The sequence below is a fragment of the Kogia breviceps genome, chromosome 7 (genome assembly GCF_026419965.1).
Source record: "Kogia breviceps isolate mKogBre1 chromosome 7, mKogBre1 haplotype 1, whole genome shotgun sequence".
NCBI classification, from domain to species: domain Eukaryota; kingdom Metazoa; phylum Chordata; class Mammalia; order Artiodactyla; family Physeteridae; genus Kogia; species Kogia breviceps.
In genome coordinates, this window is record NC_081316.1 from 99,426,207 (window position 1) to 99,442,511 (window position 16,305).

General features: G+C 36.7%; 1 protein-coding gene across 2 annotated transcripts in view; it reads right to left on the reverse strand.

Moving 5' to 3' along the window:
* The window catches only part of RDX (radixin), a 97,523-nt gene that overhangs the window by 59,510 nt on the left and 21,708 nt on the right, over window positions 1-16,305 (reverse strand). For both annotated transcript variants that reach the window (XM_059069489.2, XM_059069488.2), the window contains exons 3-5: window positions 15,699-15,782; window positions 3,749-3,844; window positions 2,959-3,233 (exon numbers count right to left, since the gene is read on the reverse strand). In XM_059069489.2, the coding sequence (XP_058925472.1) occupies window positions 2,959-3,233; window positions 3,749-3,844; window positions 15,699-15,782 (455 nt within the window). The remainder of the gene's footprint in view (window positions 1-2,958; window positions 3,234-3,748; window positions 3,845-15,698; window positions 15,783-16,305) is intronic.

Below are 16,305 nucleotides of genomic sequence, written 5' to 3' on the forward strand. Positions count from 1 at the left end.
ATCTTCCTCCACTGAAATGTGTTCCTTCTCCTCTTACCTTGAAAAGGTATTACAAACCACCCAAATGCCCAAGTCAGAAACCTGGTACACAAAAACTTATGTATATCTAGCTCTTTTTAAAAGAGAGGGATGCTATCTGGTGGAGCTGATTATTCCTATCAGCAGACTGCTAAACTCTACTGTGGGAGAACAGATTGCTTATCTGGGTTTTTCAATACAAGAATTATAAACATCCAACAAAATCATCAAATTATTGTGTTTGATTTAGATTCACCAAATAAGCTGATTACTAATTTCCCCCAGATATTTAGTGATAAAAATTTGTTATATATTATACATGGAATAAATCAACGACTGAAGGTATCTTCTCCATTCTAAACCAACAATTTAGTATTCTGACTTTATGAGTCTCTTTTAAACTTAGATAGTTTGAATTAGTCCTCCTTAGACTAGCAACTTGAAGGACACCTGACTGGACCTTCAAAGTTAAAGACCAAAACTTCAACAGCATGTGCTATCTTCCTTCTTCTAAATAGAATGGGTTACAGCACATATGCATGTAAAAGAAGTTAAATTAATTGTGTTTACGTGATTCCAGTATCAAAAAAAAATTTTCTTAATCACATGACTATTAAATGTAAGCCAATTACTTCATCTGGTACTCACCCGAACAGCAATCTGATCTAACACTGAAAGAACAGCTATCTATGTTATACTTGTTGAGATAAAACATGACTATTTTATGAACTATTAAGAATTTTAAGGGTAATTTTGATTATATATAACAGTTACCTTATGTTCTGATTTAAAAGCTAATCGGCTAGCATTTTACTATATATAAATTATAACTCAATTAAAATAAAAACTTTTAACTGAAATGAAATTCTACTGTACCAGTAATCAGTTACTCAATTTAGTGCTTAAAAAATCTGAGACAGGGAATTTTGGGCTGAAACAATCACCAAAAACAAACAGAGACTAACAAGTATCTCATATTCCTGATTCTTTCAGTGAACAACATGCATTATTTTACCTTCTAAGATAACTATTATTGTTGCAATATTAAAGAGCACAACAGCATAACATTTAATAATCAATTATTAAAGCTACTGTACTTAAGGGTACCTATAAAGCATATAACAACAGAATATAACTTATTAGCCAAAAATAATTGTTAATGCTTACAACCAAAGGAAATTAATAAAAAGTAGACAAAGTAGTTTTGTCTTTCTTTATATTTAGTACCTATGAAAAAGAAATTACACCTAAGGTCTTAAATACTATGAGGAAGTGACAGAGAACTAAAATTTTAGGTTAATATACAGTTTTGCCTTTAAACAGAAATTTTAAAATTCAGGAATCTGAGCTAAGAATTGTAATAACTTCTCTGGATTCTAAAGAAAAATCCCCATGTACATTCTAATATCAGGGTCATGTATGCTACTATAATTAAGAACTGAGATACTTAAAAGTAACATTTGATGTACTTTCTAGATTTTATAAATAACACTACCAACTAACACTTGTATTCACAACTAAAACTGTAAAGCATACATTCATGAACTGTAATCATACAGTAAGGTTGACAGAGCACAACTGTTATCCCCAGTTTGCAGATTCAAACACTGAGGTTTAGAGAGTTTACTAAGGCCACATAATTAGCAAAGGGTAGAATCAGCATTCAAAATTTAGGTCTTCTTCTGCTAATGATGTTTTCCTATGCCATGCTACTTTAAAATAACTGTTATATTGAAACTGAGTCACCCTAAACCAAGTTCTCTTACTGAGTTTTTAATTAATCTCTCTATCCAAAACTTTATTCCCTTTCTTGTCCCCTCTAATCTCAATCCTGTGCTAACTGAACACTAATCAACCAAGTCAGATGACTAAAGTTGCTACTGTCCTACTGTCACTAACACTGTTAATGTACTAAAGTTGCTATTATAGATATCATCATTAATGTACAAACTCAGGTTGTTTCTCCAGGGCAAGATAAGCTAACAGACCCTCAAGCCACAGACCACTGGCCAGAGAATCTTAAACCACAGACTTCTGACTCCCAAACTGTCACAAGACAATGATTAATTCCAGCCTCTTTGTTCTTCCCCTTTAAAAAGCCCCTAACTCAAAGACCAAGTGGCAGTGGATCTGAGGCTTGTCTCCCACTCCCTTGCTTGGTACCCTGCAATAAATGCTACACTTTCCTTTACCACAACCAGGTGTCAGTAGACCGGCTTTCCTGCCTGGTCTGGTGAGCAGACCCGAGTTCAGTAGAGACAGCAGTATGCTGCAGATGAGAACAGAGCCCTAGACTAGGAGTCTGAAAACCGAGTTTAAAAAGCCTTTTGAAGTTAAGTTAGAAACTTAATTTTAATTCTATGGAGGAAATATAGCCTGGCACTTATTATTTTCAAAAGCATTTATTAAGCAACTATCTACCTGTGTGAGAAGTTTTACTAATGAGCAACAATAGTCATGTCTTCCTCAAGCCCAAATTATCACTGCCTCCATTTATTGCTTATCTTGTGGGAATGAGAAGAGGCAGAAACTTTAAGTAATTACAGAGTATATAAATCTATGTAGCTTCTGGGTCATAACTTTTAAAACTATACTCTCTGATTCAGCTGGCAACTTAAAAATCTAAAACAGGGCTTCCCTGGTGGCGCAGTGTTTGAGAGTCCGCCTGCCGATGCAGGGGACACGAGTTCGTGCCCCGGTCCGGGAAGATCCCACATGCTGCGGAGCGGCTAGGCCTGTGAGCCATGGCCGCTGAGCCTGCGCGTCCGGAGCCTGTGCTCCTCAACGGGAGAGGCCACAACAGTGAGATGCCCGCGTACCGCAAAAAAAAAAAAAAAAAATCTAAAACAAACAAACAACAACAACAAAAAACACAACCATTTACAAACTTCTAAAATATGATTTTTCAGAGACTATAACATAAAAGCACGTTTCACTTACCGCTGGGGTAGGAGTCTATCATTAGCCAGGTAGCCTGGCTTATGAATCTCTTTATTAAAATCTCCATACTTGGCTTGGACAGCATAGGAAGCCAAAAGAACTGCAGTTTCTGGTGGACAATATATCTCATCATTTAAGATAGCTTCTTTAACTTGCAAGAAGAAAAGTCTCTGGGTTATTTCTTGAATTAATTCCTCAGAAACATCTTCAGGAAAGAATTTAGCTCTAAATTTGAACTGCAAAGGATTCTCTTTTTTAACATCTTGCTGTGTCACCTGAAACAGTAATTTCAATTACTGTCAAAAATATTAAGTTCACAATAACTGACCACAGTCACATAAACTTCTCTTTGGAACAAAGTAGGATGTAAAACATAAGTAAGATTCTAAATCTATTAAGATTCTAAACCCGTAAAAAATGTATGTGTGAAAAAGTATGCTCATGAATGTGACCGGTAGTTCACAGATCCTAACTAATAAACAAATTGAAATTTCTCTTGAGAAGCTTATCCTGAAGATGTTTAAATTAAGGTCAAAGTACTAAGTAACACCTCATAATATTTTTTACTTCTGAGTTTTCAAATAGCAAAAATGAACATTTCTTCTTTTGAAGATGATAAGTTGATGGTACCTTACTAAATTAAAAGACATGATACCTCTAATGATTCAGAGAGAACTGTAAAAGGAAGCTTGAAATCAGTCAGACTCTGAGCTTTTCTGGCACAAATTCATGACCATGATAACTTCAAAGAACCTTAATTATTAGCTGGATGTTATCATACATGTTTTACCTTTTTATTTAGTTTAAGCCACGTAGAATAGCCCTTGCTGTCCACATACTGCAGCCCAAAAAACCAGACTTCACGCAAACCAACCGTTTTCACCACCTTAAAAAAAAAAAAAAAAAAAAAACAGCCAATTTCAGTTCAACATTCACATTATAACTGGATGGCACTATACTTCAAAAGAAAAACAAAACTACATAGAAATTATAGGTTTATTCTTTTGCTACAGGAAAGATCTTTCCTAAATTTAACATAGTAATTAAAGGAACGTTTCTGAAAATTTAAATTCAGGTTTTGTTTATTAAATTTTGTAGTGTCATTTCAATCTTATTTGATCCACTTTTTTGTATGTCCTTTTCCTTCTCATCTCCCATCATGACCCAAACAGATAAAAAGAATCTGGGAAACAGACACAGAGCTGTCATAATCCCACTTTTCCTATTTCAGTTTAGCACCCCACCCCCAAAACTATACTGTTAGGTAACCCAGACAATAGTATCATTTTGGTGATAAGAGTCTCTGAGGACATGTAAATGCCATGCTTCAGGGTATCCAGCTGCTGATTTCACCCCCATTCCCACTTCCCTTCATTCACCATCATATATTCTATGTTCTACCCTCACTGAGTAAAAAACCATCCTTGGAACATGCCATAAGTTTTACACTTCTACACCTTTGGTCGTGCTTCTTCCCCTGTGTAGAATGTTTCTTCTGTACTTTTACCACCTGTTAAATAATGTATTCCTCAAGGCCCAGGTCAACTAACATGCTTCCGTGAATGAAGCTTTCCTATCATCTAGACAAAATTAATCACTTGATCACTGATAATCCCATAGTACTTTACCTATACTGCTATTTGAACATTTATTCTATCATAATTAAATATTCTTAGTAGAGTGTCTATTTACCCTCCTTGACTGAAACTAAGGACAGAGATTATTGCCTTATTCATCTTAATATCCATGTCATCTCCAAGAATGATTAGCCTGTGGTAGGTACTCAGTAGTAGTAGGGTAAATAAAGTGGTAAACTAGGATTATTAATCCACACCTAGGATGAGGCCAACAAAAGCATATTTTTAATTCTATATTTAAAATAAAATGAGGGAGGTGAGAGTTTATTAAGATTTTAAAAGCTTTACAAAAAGATTCAACATTAGTTCTTAAGTAATAAACATCCTTGGTTTAAAATAAATATTACTTTTTTTGGCTTTAAAAACCTTTTTATTATTGAAAACTTCAAACATATACAAATAAGCAGTTAGTTAGAATAGTACAATAGTGTAAATGTACTCATCAGTCAGCTTTAATAGATAGAAACTCATGGCCAGTTTTGCTTCATCTACAGCACCTCTCCCCTCTCGAATTGTTTTGAAGCATATCCCAGATACACCATTTTAGTTGTAAATACTTTATTTTAAAATTCTTAAACATAACGAGTCTTATAAAAACAAAAATAAAACATTACAATACCATTATCACACCAGAAAGACTTAACAGTAGTTCCCTAATATGCTGAAATTTCTGTTGCTATTTTTAAAATATATATTTTTTTTAGTTAATTTGTTCCAGTTAGGATCAGAATGAGATTTACAAATTGCATTTGTTTATCCTTTTTTTTTTTTTTTTTTTTTTTGTGGTATGCAGGCCTCTCACTGTTATGGCCTCTCCCATTGCGGAGGACAGGCTCCAGACACGCGCGCAGGCTCAGCAGCCAGGACTCACGGGCCCAGCAGCCATGACTCACGGGCCCAGCCGCTCCGTGGCATGTGGGATCTTCCCGGACCGGGACACAAACCCATGTCCCCTGCATCCGCAGGTAGATTCTCAACCACTGCGCCACCAGGGAAGCCCTGTTTATCATTTTAAGTCATTTTTTCAAATTGTTTTATGCTGTGGTAAATTTGTATTATGACAATCTAAAGACACGTTTTGTTCATTCATACCCTCACAGAGTAGAATCTTTCATTTTTTAAACCATATTAAAATACCATTATTCACACCTAAAAAAATTAGCAGTTATTTCTTGCTATCAAATATCTAGAGCACAAGTTTTTCTTACGGTCTAATGAATTTTTCTTAATAGTTGGCTTCTTGAGCCACAATCCAAACTCCACACTTTTTATTTGATTGGTTTACCTCTCAATGTTAACTCTTACAGTTTTCTCTTTAGTTTTTTCCCTTTCTATCTTATTTGTGTATTTATTTTTTCACATCTTTATTGGAGTATAAATGCTTTACAATGTTGTGTTAGTTTCTGTTGTACAACAAAGTGAATCAGCTATACGTATACATATATCCCCATATCTCCTCTCTCTTGAACCTCCCTCCCACCCTCACTATCCCACCCCTCTAAGTCATCACAAGGCATCGAGTAGATCTCCTTGTGCTATGCAGCAGCTTCCCACTAGCCATCCATTTTACATCAGGTAGCATATATATGTCAGTGCTACTCTCTCAGCTCATCCCAGCTTCCCCCACCAACCCCTGCCGTGCCCTGAAGTCCATTCTCTACGTCTGCATCTTTATTCCTGACCTGCTACGAGGTTCATCAGTACCGCTTTTTAAAATTCCATACATATGTGTTAGCATACGGTATTTGTTTTTCTCTTTCTGACTTACTTCACTTTGTAAGACAGACTTGAGGTCCATCCACCTCATGACAAATAACTCAATTTCATTCTTTTTATGGCTGAGTAATATTCCATTTTTTGTATGTGCCACATCTTCTTTATCCATCCATTGATGGACATTTAGGTTGCTTCCACGTCCTGGCTATTGTAAATAGTGCTGCAATGAACATTGTGGTACACGACTCTTTTTGAATTTTGGTTTTCTCAGGGTATATGCCCAGTAGTGGGACTGCTGAGTCATAGAGTAGCTCTATGTTTAGTATTTTAAGGAACCTCCATACTGTTCTCCATAGTGGCTGTATCAAATTACTTTCCCACCAACAGGGCAGGAGGGTTCCCTTTTCTCCACACCCTCTCCAGCATTTATGTTTCTACATTTTATGATGATGGCCATTCTGACTGGTGTGAGGTGATACCTCATTGTGGTTTTGATTTGCATTTCTCTAGTGATAAGTGATGTTAAGCATCTTTTCATGTATTTGTTGGCCATTTGTATGTCTTCTATGGAGAAATGTCTACTTAGGTCTTTTGCCCATCTTTTGATTGTGTTGTTTGTTTTTGTGATATTGAGCTGCATGAGCAGCTTCTATATTTTAGAGATTAATCCTTTGTCAGTTGCTTCATTTGCAAATATTTTTTTCCCATTCTGAGGGTTGTCTTTGAGTCTTGTTTATGGTTTCCTTTGCTGTGCAGAAGCTTTTAAGTTTCATTAGGTCCCATTTGTTTATTTTTGTTTTTATTTCCATTACTCTAGGAGGTGGGTCAAAAAGGATCTTGCTGTGATTCATGTCATACAGTATTCTGCCTATATTTTCCTCTAAGAGTTTTACAGTGTCTGGCCTTAAATTTAGGTCTTTAATCCAATTTGAGCTTATTTAGTGTGTTCTAACTTCATTCTTTTACATGCAGCTGTCCATTTTTCCCAGCACCACTTACTGAAGAGGCTGTCTTTTCTCCATTGTATATTCTTGCCTCCTCTGTCAAAGATAAGGTGACCATATGTGTGTGGGTTTATCTCTGGGCTATCTATCCTGTTCCATTAATCTATATTTCTGGTTTTGTGCCGGTACCATACTGTCTTGATTACCATAGCTTTGTAGTATAGCCTGAAGTCAGTGAGCCTGATTCCTACAGCTCCTTTTTTCTTTCTCAACGTTTGCTTTGGCTATTCGGGGTCGTTTGTATTAACACACGAAATGTAAAATTTTTTGTTCTAATTCTGTGAAAAATGCCATTGGTAATTTGATAGGGATTGCACTGAATCTATAGACTGCTTTGGGTACTATAGTCATTTTCAAAATACTGATTCTTCCAATCCAGAAGCATGGTATATCTCTCCATCTGTTTATGTTATCTTTGATTTCTTTCATCAGTGTTTTAATAGCTTTCTGAGTAGAAGTCTTTTGCCTCCTTAGGTAGGTTTATTCCTAGGTATTTTATTCTTTTTGTTGTGATGGTAAATGGCATTGTTTCCTTAATTTCTCTTTCTCATCTTTTGTTGTTGGTGCATAGGAATGCAAGAGATTTCTGTGCATTAATTTTGTATCCTGCAACCTTACCAAATTCACTGATTAGTTCTAGTAGTTTTATGATGGCATCTTTAGGGTTTTCTATGTATAGTATCATGTCATCGGCAAACAGTGACAGTTTTACTTCTTTTTTTCCAATTTGGATTCCTATTGTTTCTTTTTCTTCTCTGACTGCCATGGATAGGACTTCTAATGCTATACTGAATAACAGTGTTGAGAGTAGACATCCTTGTCTTGTTCCTGACCTTAGAGGAAATGCTTTCAGTTTTTCACCACTGAGAATGTTTGCTGTGGGTTTGTCATATATGGCTTTTATTATGCTGAGGTAGGTTCCCTCTATGCCCACTTTCTGGAGAGTTTTTAATCATTAAATGGGTGTTGAATTTTATCAAAAGCTTTTTCTCCATCTATTGAGATGATCATATGGTTTTTATTCTTTAATTTGTTAATATGGTGTATCACATTGATTTTTTTGCCTATACTGAAGAATCCTTGCATCCCTGGGATAAATCCCACTTGATCATGATGTATGATCATTTTAATGTGTTGTTGGATTCTGTTTGCTAGTATTTTGTTGAGGATTCTTGTGTCTATGTTCATCAGTGATATTGGTCTATAATTTTCTCTTTTTGTGATATCTTTGTCTGGTTTTGGTATCAGGGTGATGGTGGCCTCATAGAACGAGTTTGGAAGTGTTCCTCCCTCTGCAATTTTTTGGAAGAGTCTGAGAAGGATAGGTGTTAACTCTTCTCTAAATGTCTGATAGAATTTGCCTGTGAAGCCATCTGGTCCTGGACTTTTGTTTGTTGGAAGATTTTTAACTACAGCTTCAACTTCATTACCTGTGATTGGTCTGTTTATATTTTCTAATTCTTCCTGGCTCAATCTTGGAAAGTTGTACTTTTCCAAGAATTTGTTCCTTTCTTTCAGGTTGTCCATTTTATTGGCATATAGTTGCTTGCAGTACTCTCTTATGATCTTTTGTATTTCGGCGGTGTCAGGTGTAATCTCTCCTTTGTCATTTCTAACTTTATTGATTTGAGTCCTCTCCCTTTTTTTCTTGATGAGTCTGGCTAATGGTTTATCAATTTTGGTTATCTTCTCAAAGAAACAACTTTTAGTTTCATTAATCTTTGCTATTGTTTTCTTTGTTCCTATTTCATTTATCTCTCCTCTGATCTTTCTTTCTAGTTACTTTGGGTTTTATTTTTTCTTCTTTTTCTAACTGCTTTAGGTGTAAGGTTTGAATGTTTATTTGAGATTTTTCTTGTTATTTGAGGTAAGCTTGAACTGCTATGAACTTCTCTCTTAGAACTGCTTTTGCTGCATCCCATAGGCTTTGGATCGTCGTGTTTTCATTGTCATTTGTTTCTAGGTATTTTTAAATTTCTTCTTTGATTTCTTCAGTGATCTCGTTATTTAGCAGCACACTGTTTAGGTGCCATGTATTTGTGTTTTTTACTGGTTTTTTTTTTCCTGTAATTGATTTCTAATCTCATAGCATGGCGGTTGGAAAAGATGCTTGATACAATTTCAACTTTCTTAAATTTTCGAAGGCTTGATTTGTGACCCAAGATGTGATCTATTCTGGAGCACATTCCATGTGCACTTGTGAAGAAAGTGTATTCTTCTGTTTTCTGGTGGAATGTCCTAAAAATATCAATTAAGTCTATCTGGTCTATTGTGTCATTTAAAGCTTGTGTTTCAGGCTTCCCTGGTGGCACAGTGGTTGAGAGTCCGCCTGCCGATGCAGGGGACACGGGTTCGTGCCCTGGTCCGGGAAGATCCCACATGCCGAGGAGCGGCTGGGCCCGTGAGCCATGGCTGCTGAGCCTGCGCGTCCGGAGCCTGTGCTCCGCAACGGGAGAGGCCACAACAGTGAGAGGCCCACGTATGGGGGGAAAAAAAATAAAAATAAAAAAAATAAAGCTTGTGTTTCCTTATTTATTTTCTGTCTAGATGATCTACTGGTGTAAGTGGGGTGTTAAAGTCCCCCACTATTGCTGTGTTACTGTCGATTTCTCCTTTTATGGCTGTTAGCATTTGCCTTATGTATTGACGTGCTCCTATGTTGGGTGCATAAATATTTATAATTGTCAACCTTTCCTCTTGGATTGATCCCTTGATCATTATGTAGTGTCCTTTCTTATCTCTTGTAATAGTCTTTACCTTAAAGTCTATTTTATCTGATATGAGCATTGCTAATCCAGCTTTCTTGTGATATCCATTTGCATGGAATATCTTTTTCCATCCCCTCACTTTCAGTCTGTATGTGTCCCTAGGTCTGAAGTGGGTTTCTTGTGGACAACATATATAAGGATCTTGTTTTTGTATCCATTCAGCCAGACTGTGTCTTTTGTTTAGAGCATTTGATCCATTTACATTCAAGGTGATTATCAATATGTATGTTCCTATTACCATTTTCTTAATTGATTGGGGTTTGTTTTTGTGGGTCTTTTTCTTCTCTTGTGTTTTCCGCTTAGAGAAGTTCCTTTAGCATTTGTTGTAAAGCTGCTTTGCTGGTGCTGAATTCTCATAGCTTTTGCTTGTCTGTACAGCTTTTGATTTCTCCATCAAATCTGAATGAGATCCTTGCCAGATAGAGTAATCTGGGGTGTAGGCTGTTCCCTTTCATCACTTTAAATATGTCCTGCCACTCCCTTCTGGCTTGCAGAGTTTCTGCTGAAAGATCAGCTGTTAACCTTATGGGGATTCCATTGTATGTTATTTGTTGCTTTTGCTGCTTTTAACATTTTTTCTTTGTATTTAATTTTTGATAGTTTGAGTAGTATGTGTCTCGGCGTATTTCTTTTGGGTTTATCCTGTATGGGACTCTCTGCACTTCCTGAACTTGACTATTTCCTTTCCCATGTTAGGTAAGTTTTTGACTATAATCTCTTCATATATTTTCTCAGACCCTTTCTTTTCCTCTTCTTCTTTTGGGAACCCTGTAATTCGAATGCTGGTGGGTGCATTTAATGTTGTCCCAGAGGTCTCTAAGACTGTCCTCTATTCTTTTCATTCTTTTTTCTTTATGCTGCTCCCTAGCAGTTACTTCCACCATTTTATCTTCCAGCTCACTTATTTGTTTTTCTGCCTCAGTTATTCTATTGATTCCTTCTAGAGTATTTTTAATTTCAGTTATTGTGTTGTTCATCACTGTCTGTTTGCTCTTTAGTTCTTCTAGATCCTTGTTAAATGTTTCTTGTATTTTCTTCATTCTGTTTCCAAGATTTTGGATCATCTTTACTATCATTACTCTGAATTCCTTTTCAGGTAGGTTGCCTATTTTGTCTTCATTTGGTCTTGTAGGTTTTTACCCTGCTCCTTCATCTGTAACATATTTTTTGTCATTTGATTTTTTTTTTTTTTTTTGATGGGTAGGGCTGTATTCCTGTCTTACTGGTTGTTTGGCCTGAGGCATCCAGCACTGGTGTTTGCAGGCAGTTGGGTAGAGCTGGGTCTTGGTGCCGAGATGAGGACCTCCGGGAGGCCTCACTCCAATTAATATTCCCTGGGGTCTGAGGTTCTCTGTTAGTCCAGTGGTTTGGACTCGGTGCTCCCACTGCAAGAACTCGGGCCCAACCTCCGGCTTGGGAACCAAGATCCCACAAGCTGGGTGGCATGGCCAAAAAAAAAGAAGAGAGAGAGAGAGAGAAAAAGGAGCAGTACAATAACAAAGAATAAAAAATAAAGATAAAAATATATTCGTAAAAATAAAAATATAATTGAAACAACTGCAACAAGGTAAAACAAAACCACAACAGCAAAAAAAGGGGGGGGGGGGAACAAGCCAAAAGGAGCAGAACAATAACAAAGTATAAAAAATAAGATAAAATTAGAAAAATAAAAGATTAGAAAAAATAAAAATCAATCAACAAGAAGGTAAAACAGAACCCCAATCTAAAAGAAAAAAAAAAAAAAGAATAAAAAGCCTTGGTTATGGGTGGCAGAGTTTAGGTGGGGTGTGGACTTAGGCAGGGGCAGGGTTTAGGGTGGAGTGGGGCCTAGTTGGGGTGGTGGGGGTGACGTCTGAGCGTGGGGCAGGGTCTAGGCTCAAAAAAAAATTTTTTTTGAATTTCACTTTTTATGTAGCAGGTTCTTATAATATCTATTTTACACATACTAGTGTATATATGTCAAAAATCTAAAAACATGTCAGGCGTTTGGTTTCAAGAGAGCAAACTGAAGCCTTCAGTTTACTCTCCCTGTTTAAAAATCTTACTAACATGATATACGCAAATAATTAAAAATAAGAAAAAACATTTAGCTGTGCTAGGAAAGGTTACATTAAAAAAAAAAGAGAAATTTCTGAATGGTATGGGATATAAAGACCCATACTGATGGCAAATGCCGATCAATACCAAACAACCAAAACTTTATTTTTAATTTTTATTTATTTTTTTGGTTGCATCGGGTTTTCGTTGCTTCTTGTGGGCTTTCTCTAGGTGCTGTGAGTGGGGGCTACTTTTCGTTGTGGTACACAGGCTTCTCATTGCTGTGGCTTCTCTTGTTGCAGAGCACAGGCTCTAGGCACGTGGGTTTCAGTATTCGCAGCACATGGACCCTAGAGAGTGTGGGTTTCAGTAGTTGTGGCGCACAGGCTCAGCAGCTGTGGTGCACAAGCTTAGTTGCTCCGTGGCATGTGGGATCTTCCCAGACCAGGGATCGAACCTGTGTCCCCTGCATTAGCAGGTGGATTCTTAACCACAGCACGACCAGGGAAGTCACAACCAAAACTTTAATGTGGACAAAAGAGACCCCAGATAATTCAATTTTGGCAAAAGATAGGTTGTCCCAACAGCTCCACAGAAAACATTCCAGCTCAGAGTAGCAGGAGTAGGAAATGTGAAGAGCAGCAGAGAGAAGTGTACCAAAGTGCAGGCCTCAGCTTCTGTTTCCAGGCTTTTTGTGATTCACAATGCTGCTAGGTAAAAGGAGGACTTACCACAGTGGGGCACAAGGGACAGTCTCTTAACTAACTTCAGACTATCACACAACACCAGGAAAAATAAGACAGCACAGTTGTGAAATTCCTTAAGAGGCCCCATCCTTCCCTACTTCTAAAAGTGTTCTAGGAAACTTTAAATCATGAACTTACAAGTAAAAACATACTTGGGCACATAACTGCATTATATGTATATTTATTTATAAGTTACACAATGCTATCACACTAATAAATTAGCATATTTTAAAAAATAATTTGAAAGAGGAAAGACAAAAATATAGACAAACATTTTAATATTTTTTCTTGCATCCTAACAGACCATGTTGAGTACTCCTTGGGGGTATTACTATTCTAATCCCACAAGCAGAAGCTGGAAGAGGAGGCCAGTGAAGAAAGAGTCAGCAGGGAGCAAACCAAAGGGCCTCAAGCACTCAACTAGAGTCCTCCACAGGGCAGATGGCCTCAAGCTGACATCCTAATCAGAAGTGAGGTTTTGTTACAGGTGGATTCATTTGAGAGAACTCCTACCCCTAGGTCTGTTCCTGGCCTGACCCTGAACCTACTGACCTGACAGCCCACCCATATACTCACTACACCCAAGGTAATGCCTGCTTTTAGATCCTAGCATTCTGGTTCTCGTTATCAGGAAATAGAACAGGGACTACAAGAATTAATTGCCGAGAGAGCCCATAACATATAACAATACTCTTTAATTTAGACCTCTTCATTTACAATATGAAATGTGTATAGTAAATACTGTTCTACGTACTTTACACAGAGTCTCAATTAGTTCTCAGAAAAACCTTCTGAAGGAGTAATGTTATCATCATCCTAATTGTACAAATGAGAAAAATGAGGCAAAGCAAGTATTTGTTTGTGTGAAGTCAAAGAGCTACAGCTGGGATTCTACTACAGGCAGCGTGGTTCCAAAGCCCACACTTTTCAACTACTACATATTACTGCATTATAATATATGTAGTTTCATTTTCCTTCATGTCCGAACTAAAGCAATTCTGCTTAGTAAAAAACAAATACTTTATTTCTCACTAACAAAAAGGCTCACTTGCTGATTAGTTCTTGACTAACACAAAACATTTTGCTCACTATAAATAACATTTCAATACGCTATGAAGTAGTAAATGCTAACTGCATCTACATTTTTATTCAAATAAGACAGACTATGTATTTACAAAACAGGAGACCTAGAAGAATCAACAGAAGTGAATATTAGTTCACAAAAGTAAAATATCTATAATGTATGGTGCATGCAGCTGCTTATGCTGTTGTCTTAAAAATTTGCTCACTCACACCAAAAAAAGCCTTTCATCTTCCAAACAGACTTTATCAGGGCGTTCAAGTTCATTAATTATCTAATCTAGAGATTAAGTTTACTACTTTGTCAAGAGAAGAAACAACTTCCCAGGAGTTTTTAAATTCTATTTCATCATATTTTGGATCAGTAGCTATCTAATATGTTATTTATTGCTGTAATGCCAGAAACTCTCTCTCCCATTTTCTAAGGTCAATAGTAAGCTTGATCGCAGACTATTGCTCTCCTGCTCGCATGTATCAATAAAAGTTTATGTAAAAGTTACCTTCCTCTTTTTTGCAATCAATTCACTTCTTAACCACTTGACCTCTGGTCACCAATCTCTTTCCTCCTTTTCTCAATGAAACTTGATTACTTACAACATTATATACAGCATTACCCAGGGAGCCTAAATAAAAATACTAATAGTTTAGAGCAGGTCCCAGACTAACAGAATCTCTAGAGGTGGTTTCCAAGCATTGCTTTTTTTATTCCTCTTGAAAGCTCCCCAGGTTGGCTCAAATGTGCTCTCAAGAGTGAGAAAAAAAAGACAATATCAGTAGTCCAAGTTCTTTAACATGTTCTAATTCCAGGCTAGCATATTATGAGCCAACGACATCAAACTGCTGTCAGGTGCCTGTTTATAGCCTGTGCCTTTGCTCCTGCCATCCCCTTGAAACCAAGTCCCCCTAAAACCGAGTTCCCCTACCAAGTTTAGGATTAACCTCTCTATCCAACTTTATTCCCTTTCTTATCCCCTCTGACCTTAATCCTGTGCTAAATGAACACTAATCAACCAGAGTCAGATGACCAAAATTGCTGTTGTTGATAATATCATTAATGTACTAAAGTTGCTGTTGTATCATCAGATATTATCATTAATGTACAGCTTACTTCTCCAGGGCAAGACAAGCTAATAGACCACCAAGTCATGGACCACCTGGCTAGCGAATCATAAACCAGAGACATCCTTTCTTCTACGATTAAGAAATGTCACAGAAAATGTCACTAGATGATGATTAACCCCACCTTCTTTGTTCTTTCCCTTTTTAAAAAAAACCTCTAACTCAAAGACCAGGTCGGAGTGGATCTGAGACTTGTCTCCCACTCCCTTGCTTGGGGCCCTGCAATAAACCCTTACTTTGCTGCAAACTCTCACTGTCAAGAGTTTGACTTTCTGTGCTGTGGGAACACAAGCCCATTGCTTGGTTACACCCTCTGTCTAGGATCTCCACCTATTCCACTCATGGACTATGGAGAATATCTTTGAATTCCTTTTAGTACTCATTACAATGATTTGTATAACAGATGTTAAATACCCGCTAATAATTATTTTTTAAAAGTCCTATCTCTCAAAATCTAGGAATGAGAAAGACTATCCCCTACAGTTGTTCAAGACATTTGAACAGGTACTATGAAATATTCCAAGTGCTACATTGTTGCATTATAAGTAAAGGTATAGAAAAACACAGAAAGAAGTATGCAGTAGCATCCACACTATGGTGTCAAAATTACATACTTCATTTGGTAAATGATACCTGGTCAAAAAGCTGTTTGCCAGTTGTGTTGGGCTGAATGGCAAATTCCAGCTCAGCATCCATTGTTGTTACTCTTACATTGATCTGCAATAAAAACAAAGGGAAAATCAGTAGAAAAGAGAAAATACTTTTATCTGATTTATAAAATAAAGTGGTATCATATGTAGGCAGTAAAAAGCAACTCTATAATGTACCTAATATTTTCTTTATTAAAGTGATAGTTTGATTTATTTATATTTGTTTTTGATTTATTGAATACTTAACATACAGTAGACACGAGGACCTGAGCTTTTCATTTTCATATTTAGCCTCTGCAACAATACTAGGAAATACGTGCGTTTCCATAGAAAAGTTCATTTCTATAGAAAAGTTTCCATCACTTGCCCAAGGACACATGGATATCAAATGGCAGGGCAGAAGTATAACTCCAAATTCTTTGAATGTCATTCACTATTCCATATTTCTTTCAATACAAAAATCAAATATTTAGTTTTATTTATACTGCAAATGTGTTATTCTTCACTTTATAAAAACCATTCATCTATTGCCTTTTATTTGCTAGACTTTTTTAAATTCCAATTTTGGGGTGGAAATACCTTTTCAGTTA